At 37.8% G+C, this 12,617-nt stretch overlaps 1 protein-coding gene across 12 annotated transcripts in view; it reads right to left on the bottom strand.

Moving 5' to 3' along the window:
- Positions 1-12,617, bottom strand: part of LOC5578520 (polypyrimidine tract-binding protein 2) — a 1,002,030-nt gene that overhangs the window by 27,669 nt on the left and 961,744 nt on the right. For all 12 annotated transcript variants that reach the window (XM_021857613.1, XM_021857609.1, XM_021857612.1 and 9 more), the window contains one exon: positions 9,770-9,862. In XM_021857613.1, coding sequence (XP_021713305.1) covers positions 9,770-9,862 — 93 coding nt within the window. The remainder of the gene's footprint in view (positions 1-9,769; positions 9,863-12,617) is intronic.

Below are 12,617 nucleotides of genomic sequence, written 5' to 3'. Positions count from 1 at the left end.
GATATTACGTCCACATTTGAAGAGTGCCTTTTTCTCAGCTTAGTGTTCTAAGAGCACTTCAAGAGTTATTCAAAATTGCCCTTGCTTTAGGTGAACTCACAATTGCTTGTAGCTCTCCGTAGAGGAAATTTTCCACATAATCCGCCTTCAGGAATTGGACATTTGCCTATTTGATCTGATCTGATGACAATTTTCTTGAAGGTAGAGCTGGTGCTGATGTTTATTCTCGTAAGCTAAAGCTAAATCATTTATACTCACTTTGTATACACTGTACCGTTTTCAGGTGAAAATATCTGCTCTTAAGTGTGGATTCTGTTGGGATTCTGAACAGAACATTTTTGGGACTCTTGAACCAGAATTCTGTGAGTTGTAAATTATATTATTGACGAAATTATGAACAATAATTCGGTATAAATTCAGTACAGAATCCTATCAGGATTCCAACATAACTGTGTCTAGATTTTGGAGAAACCAGACTAAATTCCATTCAATACCTTGGTCTTCAATTCGATTGGTCTATTTTAGAATCTATTAGAGTTTTGGTACAAAACTTATAGAATCCTCGGAGTCCAAAACAGCAAATAGGTGTGGAATTGTTACCCCCAAGCTACATTCCTTTCCTTTAATCCTGTACCTGCACAGTTCGCTCCTGTTCATCATCATAAATAGCTTTCCAAGTCGAATTCACCTCTTTGTCGAACGGTGACCAAAGAAACTGAAAGCCCTTAATATTCATGAAATAATTCTACATTCAACCCCATCTCTCAAAGCTTTTCGCCGAAATTCAAGCACTGCCTTTTTTTTCGTCGACTGCACCTCAACCGCACCGGAATAAGCCGTTGTAAGATTTTTCGGCGGAAAAATTCGGAACGCCAGCTTATCAAATGGGGATTTTTTTCTCCCTTGACTCTCGTCGCCCATTGTGTGGGAAAGTTCCCATTCGCAGCGCACAAAGCGTGCACCGCGGAAATGTAAACCCTTGTAGCCCCCACCTTCCACCAGTAACCATTTATTCCGGGTGAAAGAAAACTGAATTTTTGGTGCCCCCATACAATGCGGATGGATGGAGATGAAATCAAGCCTCCTATTTTTCAGTTAGTGTGAGTGTGTGTGTGTGAGTGCACTGCGCGGTCTGGAGCCGTCGAGTGGAAAGAAACCACACAATTTTTGTTCACGAACGAGTAACGGTGATTCAAAAATAAAACAAACACACCGTAAAGGTAGCATAGCCCTTTAGGGGCTTGTTATTTCATTTTGTGTACACACAATAAATCTCGTCGTAAATAAGTAATCAGTTATAGTTGGGAATGAAGCCCGGCGATGCACTGTAGAAAATTAGTTGTTTGATTTGTGCGAAATTGGGTTTCTGCCGGGGGTGAACAATTCTACACCTGGTTGCAATAAGGTCATAGATTGGACTTGGATAACCTTAAGAGTCACGCGTTCAAGCTGTTTGCAGAAAACAACACTTTCGATTGATACACCGATTTCACCAGGCTACGGAAATGAACAATTCCGCACCTATTCGCGCAGATTTTGATTGTGTTCGCCCGCAAGTCAAACAAATCCAGTTAATTAGAAAAGTTCGGCCCGGTTATTCATTGTTCATGAACGCAGTTCTCGCCGTGATGGGAAACCTCGGTCCATTTTTCCATGTAGCCTCCAGCAGCTGCATGGGAAAATGAAAAAAAAGCCCTGGTCCACCGTCTTTCCGCTTACATATCAAATAATAATTGGCAAAAATGTTTACATCCAGTCCGGGATTTCTCGGCTATTGTGGCTACAACTTCACCATCAGTTCCGCCCCCGTATCTGGCAGCGAATGAAAAGCTCCGCAGAGCAAAATGATACACAGAAGTTGCGGCAATATAATGCCTAGGAGGACGAAAAAAATGATTAAATTACATTTTGTGTGATTGGACATTTCTTATGCTTGGGTAAACAACGGTATTCTTAAGGAAATCCTCCATAACATTTCATTCAAGTTTTGTTAAGAGATAATCCCGGAGGTTCAATCATGCATCTCTTCAGGAATTTTTCCAAATATTTTTTCACAAATTTCTTAAGAAAAAACTTATGTATTGTAGGAGTTTCGCCCCAGACTTCCGTTAGAAACATCCTCTAGAATTCAAGCAGTAGTTTCTCCAGACATGCTTCTACTGATATCGGAGGATTTCCTCGAAATCGTCGTTCATTATTTCTTTGAGGTTACGAATAGGAAATTCTCTAAGAAATTCTCTAAGGAAGATTTCAAAGAACTTATACTGTATTTTTACAGGAAGTTGTCAAGGATATTTTTTCTTAGATAATATTGGAGAAATTCCTGAAATTTATAAAACAAATCCTATACTAATCTGTGATGCAACTTCTGTAGAATTCTTGCAAGGATCTCTGAAAAAACTCCTGAGAAAGACTTCGTGGACTTTCTATATGAATTGCAAAAAAAGTTATCAAAAAAAAAAACCAAAAACGAATCCCTTGATACTGTAACATTTTCTGAGGAATTTTTTGAAAACCTAAAACGGAATCCCTGAAGAGCAAATACTAAGGTGTGAAACCTCAAAACAATCTTTTTTTTTAAATTCATAGAGATTTTATTTGAAAAAAAAAGATCCTCAGAACAATTTCAAGAGGAACTTATCAATTAATGATTAATACCTGGTCAAATTTAGCGAGAACTTTCCGGAAAAGTACTCTTGGAATCAACTTATAAATATACAATACCTTTCCAGAAAACAGATTAACACATTTCTGCAACTTGGCCACAATATCTGTTTCCGCTCTCTTCCTCTGAAACGCTCCTGTCCAACCGCTCTTGGCTCCAGGAAAACCGCAACCGACGAAAATATCAGTGCACAGTGCTCGTACAATTCTGACAGCGATATTTTAATTCGGACCACCCCCTCCCTTATACTGATCACTAGGGTGTATTAAAAGACAAAAAAAAAATGAAATGAAAATCCCATTTCCAACATCTTCTCTACAATCTTTATGAAGAAAAGAAAGTTCTGTCAAAATTTCATCCATTTTGGCAAGGATTTAAAGTTGGTCCAAAGGAGTTGTAAGTTTATATGGAAATTTCTATGAAGAAACAGTTTTTACTAAAGTTTTTTTTTGAACAAGTCATTGAACAAATTAACCAATTTTGAGCCAATTCTGTTTAGAATTTAGTATTCTGAATTATACGCCATCATGAATCTAAAAAATGGATCTCTTCTTTTAACAACTTTCTTTTCATAATTTGAAAAATAACTATCGACAAACTTATGATAATTTAAACTAACTATTTTTTTCAAAAATTTATCAACTTCCGTATGAACCTACAGTATTGGACAATACATTTGCATCTTTTTGATTTTACATACTAAATTATCAAATTTGGTAGGTTAGATCTCAGTTATTATCTATATTTTCAGTACTTTTGAACTCATTATTGGAAAAATCTTGATTTCCAGTTATGTCCGATACGCAGAGATTTTTTTTAATCGGTCCATGAATAACTGAGACCTAGCCTAAATTTGATAATTTTGTATGGAAAATCAAAAAAGTGAATCGAAAAATCATCGCAGATAGGACTGAAAACTTGACAGAACTATAATTTCATCATAAAGACTATAAGCATAACATGGAAGATTGAAGTTTCAAACATTCTCAAAATTTGAACCGCCCTACTTCCCACTTTTTCATTACTCTCGCAACGCAACAGCTCCAAACAAAAAGTATATACTTTTTAATCCACTCTCTCTCTTCACTGGGACACTGGACTGGACACTACTGATGCCTTTACTCCTGCTCGCAGGACTAGCTAGGGAGGGAGGGAGCACGGGCTGCTGGTGGAGCACCACCGGAGCGGAGTTAAATAAATAAAATAACCGAAAATTGAATGAATGAAAAGCTCAACTACCGCAGTCGGAGCCGTCCGTCCTGAGCAAGGCTGCGAATGGTTGAATCCAGTCAGAATCCGGGTGATGTTCTCTGCTGACTACATGCATTGCTACAAGCGAGATTTCAGATCGTTTTGTATCAATCGTCGACACGTGCCCGGATTTTTTATGACAAAATTCAGAGCAATTTTCCCGAAGCAAAACGTCGATAATCAGATTTGTTCCTGCGGGGGGTGAGCAATTCCATACCTATTTATGTACACCTGATGTGATTTTGATATTGATCGGAATGATGTTCGCGTAGCTGAGATATCATCGTTAGATTGAAACTTATTGGCGTTTTATGGGGCCCACTATAATTCGATGAGCGTTTTTTAGATGACGAAAAGTGATGTACAAATAGTACATATGTGGGGAACAACTTCACACTTGTTTTGGACTTCATTGAATTTGGTTCCCATATTAACATTATTAACTTTACAAACAGGTGCTTTGAAAACTGCGATAGCAAAATCAGTATGCATTAAACCAATAAAGTTCGAATGCATGGTTGTAGGCAGAGACATAGCCAGGGCCTAGTATTGTTGATAATAGGGATCGATGTAATATAAGGGTTTTCGGTTGAGGGAATTTATGATTAGAATTCCGATAAAATTCTGTTCAGAAGAATGAAGGCCATAATCCTGAAAAGAAGCCGATCTGAATTCTGATCGTAGTCTCGACTGATGCTGATCCAAATCTTGACAGGATTTAGATCGAATATTCAACTTGAAGCTGGTTCAGGACAGGTTTCTATTCTAAATTTCAACAGGATTCTGTTCGGAGTTCAAACAGAATTCTGACCGTGTTGTATTCGGAATTTCAACAGGACTTTGTTCAGAGTTCCAATAGGATTGTGACAGAATTCCGACAGAATCTTGTTCATTATCCCGACAAAATTTCATTTAGAATCCCAATTGGATTCTGGTTCAGATTGACAAAATCAGACAGTATTTTGTTCGAAATATCATCAGAACTTTCTTCTGAATCAAGATTCTCAGGATCCCGACAGGATTCTGTTCGAATTTCTGAGAGGACTCTGTTTGTAATCTCCATAATATTCAATGTCAGACTCTGATTAAAAATCCCAAAAGGATTCTGTTTCAAAATCATGATAGGAATCTGTTTCAGAATTCCGACAGTATTCTAGCAGGGTTCCATTTCAGAAACCATAAAGGATTCTATATGAGAATCTCGAAACGGATTATGTTTCAGAGTTCTGAAAGGATTCTGTTCAAACACAATTCCAGTAGGATTCAAGCACAGGAGCCCAACAGGATTCTTTTTCAGACTTCCGACAGAATTCTGTTTAGAATTGTAAAAAAAATTGTTGCAAATTCCGCCAGGATTGCACTCAGAATCCTACCAGGTTTCTGATCTAGAATGCTGACAGAAATGTGGTTCATCTATTAACGGTTAACTAAATAAAAGAATCGGGTTTCAGAATTCCGACAGGATTCTGCTCAAATCTTAACAAACTCTGTCCAGAGTTCGGACAGGGGTCCGAACAGAGTCTCAACAGGATTCTGTTCCAAAGTTGAAAAGCATTTTGTTCGAAATTTCGACAGAATTTTGATCAGAGTTTCAACTGTAATCTGAATTGGAATTGTGTTTGGACATGATTCTGTTCCGAATTCTGTCAATATTCTGTTTAGGATTCGTACAGTATTTTGTAAGAATCCCGAAATGATCCTGTGCAGAATCTCAACTGGATTCTTATTTAGAATCCCGAAGCTATTCTGGTTCAGAACCCGAAAAGATTATGTTCAGAATCCTGGTAGGATTCAATGTGGAATCGAGACAAGATTCTAATCGAAATTCAGACAAATTTATGATCGAAATTCCGGAAAATGTTGAACGAAATCTTGACAGGGTCCTGAACGAATCGAAAGGCTTCTATTCGCAGTCAGTAGAGGATTTTTTTTTTTTGAATGACAGGATTCAGAGTTCCGACAGGATTCTGGTTCAGAGTTCCGACAGGATTCTGGTTCAGAATTCCGACTAGATTCTGCAGGATTCTATTCCTATTTCCATCAGGTTACGATTTGGAAGCTCTGAAGGATATGGGTTAAAATCTCGTCAGGATCATATTTGAAATAATAAAAAAATATTTCATAACTCAGCTGAATATTCAATAACCTTGAAAAGTGTAGCATTGCTTCAAAAAAGTTACATTCATGAGGCTGTATCTCGAGATGCTGATGATCTATAATGATGCGGTCTTCAGCAAAGTTGTTAAGCAGATCAAGGACACCCGAAAGGCAAACAGTTTGGTTCGCAATTTTGCCGCTAGGTGGCACTAGTTATTGAGGTTACTAGTGCCACCTAGCGGCAAACTTGCGAACCAACCTGTTTGCCTTTCGGATGTCCTCGATCTGTTGAATAACTTTGCTGAAGACCGCACCATTATAGATCATCAGCATCTCGAGATACAGCCTCATGAATGTAACTGTTTTGAGATGATGCTACACTTTTCAGGTTTATTGAATATTCAGCTGAGTTTTGCAAAATTTTTTCGAGCGTGTTCGTATTTATTATTGGTAGTGTAATCAGAAACTTTATTATTAAATGCAAAATTTCCAAATGATTTTGAAAACTGCGAAGTGCCATGTCACTACATATTTCACATACATGATCCTGTCGAAATTTTAAATCATATCCTTCAGAGATTCCAAACCGTAATCGTAATGGAATCCGTCAGGTGGCACAATTGATCATGTCTAAATGAGTACTAGTATAAACTAGTTATGTCTCATGAATTTGATAAGAAAGTGGGAAGTGATGAAGGTCATATCATATTCAAATAATTCAAGTCTGATCCATTCAAGTGTTTCAGATCTGATTCATATTCTAGTGATTCAGCTAAGATTTACTTCATGTACGAGTTATTCAGGCCTGACTAACATCATATTCAAACTTTTGAAGTCAGAAACACTTCATATCCAAATGATTCATAATTGATTGACTTCATATTCAAGCGATTTATGTTCGATTCACTTCATACTCCAGTGATCCATGTCTGATTTACTTCATATTCATGTGTTTCAAGTTTGATTCGCGATTGGCGTATTAACTTCGATGGAGCTTACCACCATTAATGTTCAAGTGATTCATGTTTCATGTTTCATTCCATACCCAAGTGATTTATGCATATCCACCTGGTTCAGGTATGAATAACTTGATATTCAAATGGTTCAGGTTTGTTTCATCTCAAATTTAGATCATTCAGTTTTGTTTCACTGCATTTTGCAGTTATTCAAATATGATTCCTTGCATGTTCAAGCAGTTTTGGACTTATTCATTACATTTTAAAGTGATTCATGTCTGATACACTATATATTCAAATGTTGCAGGTACGATTTACCTCATTTTCTAGATATTCAGGGTTGATTTACTTCATGGTTGAGGAGCTCATTACTGATTCATCCTTTAGTAATTCAGGTTTATTTTAATTTATTTACAAGTGATTTATGTCTGATTTACTTCATATTCAAGTGTTTCAAGATTGATTAAATTCATTTTTTAGTGATTCAGGTCTGATTTATTTAATTTTCACGTAATTAAGTATTTTAATGTTTGTTCAATGGACTCAGGTGTGATGCCTTTCATTTTTAAATGATTCAAATTGCAATCTCTTCTTAATCGAGACTGATTTTCTTTATATTAAAGTGTTTCAGGTTTGTTATACGTTATATTTAAGTGATTCATATCGGATTGATTTCATTTACAAGTGATTAAAGCCTGATATACTTTATATTCACTTAATAAGGTCCGAAATACTACATATTTTATAAATCAGGTTCAGAATTACATCATATACAAGTAATTTAGGCTTGATTCATTTCGAGTTTAAATTGTTCATTTTAGTTCCACTGCATTTTTCAGTGACAGCATGTTTGATTCTCTCAATTTCCAAGCAGTTCAGGACGGATTCACTTCATTTTCTAATGATTCAGGCCACTTTATTTTCAAGAAATTGTGGATTGTTTTATTCAATTTTTAGCAAGTCATGTCTGATCCACCTCATAATTAAGTGATACAGGTCAGACTCACATCATATTCTAGTGATTCAAGTCTAAATCATTGGATATTCAAGACTCGCATTCTCTATCCTATCTGGGTCAGAAGATATAAATCGCTTGAAATTCTTAGTTTTATTTGCTTACATGTTACAGGTTACAGGTAACCAATGAGCGCTTGGAACAGCATCCATTCAGCATCATATACGGCAGTGCATTTAATACTCTTTGACCGTATAGCTGCATGGTGTGCTATCTCAAAGCAGGTTTTGACGAAAAAACGGGCTGCATCATACCGCTTCATGTTTCTGTCAAAAAAGCGTTACGCCTCCAAGAAGGCGGCTTATTGGAATGCTTATTGGTTACCTGTACGACTTTCAAAAGAACTTTTTCGAAGACTCGCACTTGCTATCTCATCTGAATCATAAAATATTTGTTCATTTTATTAGTGATCCTTTGTATAAGAGATAAGCGGAAGTAAAACGGAATAATTTGGCAACTGAGCAGCAGTACTGAGTTTTCTTGGCGTCGAGAATAATATTGTAACACGAACATGACTTCCTCATTGCTAAGGAGTGTATTTTCTTTCGTTATAGATCTTTGAGCTACATTTCCAAACCAATAAACAGCAAAAAACATCAACACCTAAATATCGCATTGACAAAAATTCGTGAAAGGAAAATATTTCATATTTTTGGCTTTATGAAAAAAAACTTTTAGTGAAATAATTTCAAGCGGATTTCATTACTCCTCAAGAAAAGTTCAAAACAAACATAACGCATGTTCGTTTGGCTTACGCATTGACATCTCTCGCTGCTCGATTGGCTCACACTTTGACAGAAATGTCAGCTTCCGCGAATCTCTCTTATAAAGGATTACTACATTTTATATGCTCACTAACGCCACCTAGCGGTAAAGTTTAGGACCAAATTTTTTACCTTCCTGATGACTTTAACTTTCTGAATAACTTTGCCGAAGACTTGAACTTCCTATCCCATGTGGATCACAAGATATAGCTTGCTTAAAATGTTCAACTTTACATACTTGATTGCGCCACCTCACGGTAAAAAAAATCGAACCGAACTGTCTTGCGAATGTCCTTGACTTTCTTTTTTCATCTGGTCTTCAGCAATGTTTTGCTGAATGTCAGCAAACAAATCATGCTGAAATTTCAGCGATTTATTTTGCGGAAGACTGCGTGGCAAAACTAAGCAAAATATTGTTGAATGAGTTTAGTGTAAAGATTTTAGTCAGAGTTAGGATTCTAATAATAAGTTCTATTCCGTTGGGATTCTTGTTCGAATTTTGCTGAAACCCGGCCTGGATTTAATTTTTTAATTCATAGCATTTCGCTCTAAACTAAAACTCGGTTTTGCTCTGAATGAAAATATTAATTTGAATTTTTTGTTGAAAAAGTCGTGTAAGAAATCTTTTGAGCGTAATGAGACAAACGTATAACATTTCTAATGGAAATCAAGTTACATCTGAACTTCGGTTGTGTGCTGTAGAACGTTTGATCCAGGCAGTCTTAGCGGCCACATAACAACGACCATTGATTAGTTACTCACCTTATTGATTCAATTAAACATTCATTCTGTATTTTCCCATCAAACGAACCAGACGTATTTTTAATTAGTTCGATACAGAACAGGTTGAATTGCGTTTTATGAAAAAAACCTTTTTTGTTAAAATTCGTAGATAGTTTTTACTTCAGTGTATGAAGTTAAAAAAGGTGTGGAATTGGTATCATTTTTTTTTAATATTTCCGCTTAATTTTTTTGCAGATTGAATCACATAAACATGAAAAACTAACAATAAGGTACTTACCCAAATACGCTTGGTGAGGTTCAGCCATCTGGATGAGTGCTGAATCCTTCTTGTTGTAGAGTATCTTTACACGTTGTACATCACCATACACCCCTGGTGAGCGGAACATACAGCGCAGCAGGTTGGTTGGTTCGTTGTTGTTCGCAAGTTTTGTGCGGATAAACAAAAAACGAGACAGAAAAAGATTAATTAGTATTACTCTCCCGGCATTGTTTGTCAAGGTATTTACAAACATAAAAAAAACTTAAGCTGTATAAAACCAAATCAAAACACACTCACACGCAAACCACACACCAAAACCGAAAACTTCCAAACTAAAGACCCAACAAAATTCAAGAACCAGAATGAAACAAAACGGTAAGCGTCCGGCCCTTACACCTCACCACTCGGTCACTCGAATTTTTACACGCCTCCAAATCCCCGACGAAAAAAAACCCATCAACCATTACCAAACACACTCTAAAAAATCCAACAACAATTTGAGCAACGTGTGCTCGCCCCCAAAAAACCATCCACCTTCACCGCGTTCAACAAAGTGCCTCGGATAGATTTGATCCCTTTGGTAATAGCCCCATAGTTCAGGAGCAGCAGCAGCAGCACAGCGCACATTCACAGACAAACAGACGTATCACTGATGGAATTTCCATCGAGCACTGATTTCAAATTCGCTATGTTTCAAACCTTACAACTAGAGGTGCGTGAATCGTTTTTGTTCGTGTTTGACGTTTCACACTACCGCCATCTGCAGATATTTTTGCATAACACAGTATTGCGTGGACCAGTGTTGTAAGCAATCACGGTAGTCGACACGTTTTCGCTGATATTCGGCAGCGCTTCGCTTAAACATTCACAACACGAGCGATCAAACGAATGTCGAAAAGAAAAATGTCAATTGAATGCCACTGACCACGATAGCTATGTTAGGAAGCGTTATGGTGTTGTTTGTTTCTGTTCTGCTTTCACTGTATGTGTGTCACATTCGACATAACAGACAAGATCAAATTATCCATGTTTTTTTATGTTCCGATGTCTGAATTCTATGCAAAACTTATGATTTATGCAATTTTTCTCGTATCAGACGACATTCAATTGACATTTTTTTGTGTTTGTCGACGTTTATTCTACCGCTCATGCTGTGACTGCTGACCGTGGCAACGAAGCGAACGTCGCTCAAAGTGTCGAATGTTTACAGCACTGGCGTGGACCATATACATCAGATGATGACGGTGTGAAAGGGGTGTTACATCTATTAGTCTGTGGTTGATCCGTGGGTTTGCAACATTGTCCGCGTCGTCATTGTTGCAAAAAAAACTATCCCCGCGAAAAAAGTGATAGTCCCATTCTTTGAAAGAACTCTGGAACAGGACTAGCAGTAGGATAATAAAAGCAGTAGTTACGTTGGCGGATAGTAGGTAATTCCCACGACAAGAGAAGCGAAAAGTTCTGTCCCCCGAACCACGCGAAGTTCTTCGTCCATCGTCGTCGCATTTGCTAAATTATTAATAGCCCGGACTCAAACCGCGAGCGCTTATCAAAGTTTTTACCATTTTATTTCTGCTGTTGCTGCCTGATGTTAAGCGACAATTTTCCTGTGGGAAACCACTTTCAAGGAATTTTCCTGCAACTCGGGTAACAAAAAGCAGCCCGCCTCCGCTGCGTTCTGGCCAATGTCGTCGCCATTACAATGAAAATGTGCCTTTTCCCTGGTCTACTATGTCATTTTTTTCCATCCTTTCTTGGCACTGCCGCCTGCAGCGCCACACCGCGGAATAGCGTGCGAATGAGATGACAAACCGCAACAAAGAGCGCGCCCGAGGTGACGAGGAAAAGTAGGCCGTTGCAGCAGTCAGTGGCCAGGAGAAATATTCGCATCGAATAAGCGACTGATGGCGGCGGCGGCGACGACTTTGGCAACGAGTCGATGTGGGTTGCGGTTTGCCTACCTTTTAGGCGAAACGGTGCCGCTGCTGACGCCCACGGCCGCGGCGCACTAGTTTGGTTTTTCTCGCTTCGTGAGACAACCCTTTCGGTTCCATTCTGGAACTATGGCACACGAAGGAACAAAGGACGAAAAGTACCACCAGGCTTATGGTGTGGCAATTGCTGCGGTTTTTAGGCAGATTGTTGCACGCTGATTTTTTCTTACCGATGGTTGGCGTTGTGGAAAAATGTCACCGGAGAATGTCACTGGACCATAAGGTTGGATGATCTGTCCACATTGAGTGTATTAATTGTGATTGACGTTTTCGAAAATCATAAAAAACCAGCTTTACTAGAGGTTGACCTGAATTTTCATTTTTATCGGTGTAGAAGAACCGGTTTTGGTCAAATCCCCAATTGTAGTCATAGTGGATTATACGCAGTTTCACACAAAAATTAGCATGAAAAGCTGAAAATCAGCATGAAAGCTTCCATTTAGCGTATTTAGCGTTAATGTAAAAGAAGGGAACCAACTCAACACCTTTTTCCAAATCAAGATTAGCACTACGGTTATCACTTATCCAAATTTTGATACACTGCAACCTAAATTTTTAAACTCGATCGAGGATTTGTAAATTGAATCAGTTCCAAACAATATTTGGTACGTATGGTAATATATGGCTTCGGAACCATTCGACTATTATAGGCGACCATATTTGCAACGGTAAATTCACAGTATTCTACCAAAAAACTCCAATGAATACATTCCCATGACCCTTTGTTGTTATTATTTGAAAACAAAAAAAAAACGGCTAAAAACGTGGTTAATTGCAAGTTGCCGATAATAGAACAACATATTAACCCGCAGTTCTTATGGCAAGGTTGCCGAAGAAAATGAGACTGCCGACAATAGCCACACTGACATGAG

The sequence above is a fragment of the Aedes aegypti genome, chromosome 1 (genome assembly GCF_002204515.2).
Source record: "Aedes aegypti strain LVP_AGWG chromosome 1, AaegL5.0 Primary Assembly, whole genome shotgun sequence".
NCBI lineage: Eukaryota > Metazoa > Arthropoda > Insecta > Diptera > Culicidae > Aedes > Aedes aegypti.
The sequence above is the reverse complement of the archived record's forward strand: the minus strand, read 5'-3'. Positions and strand labels throughout refer to the sequence as shown.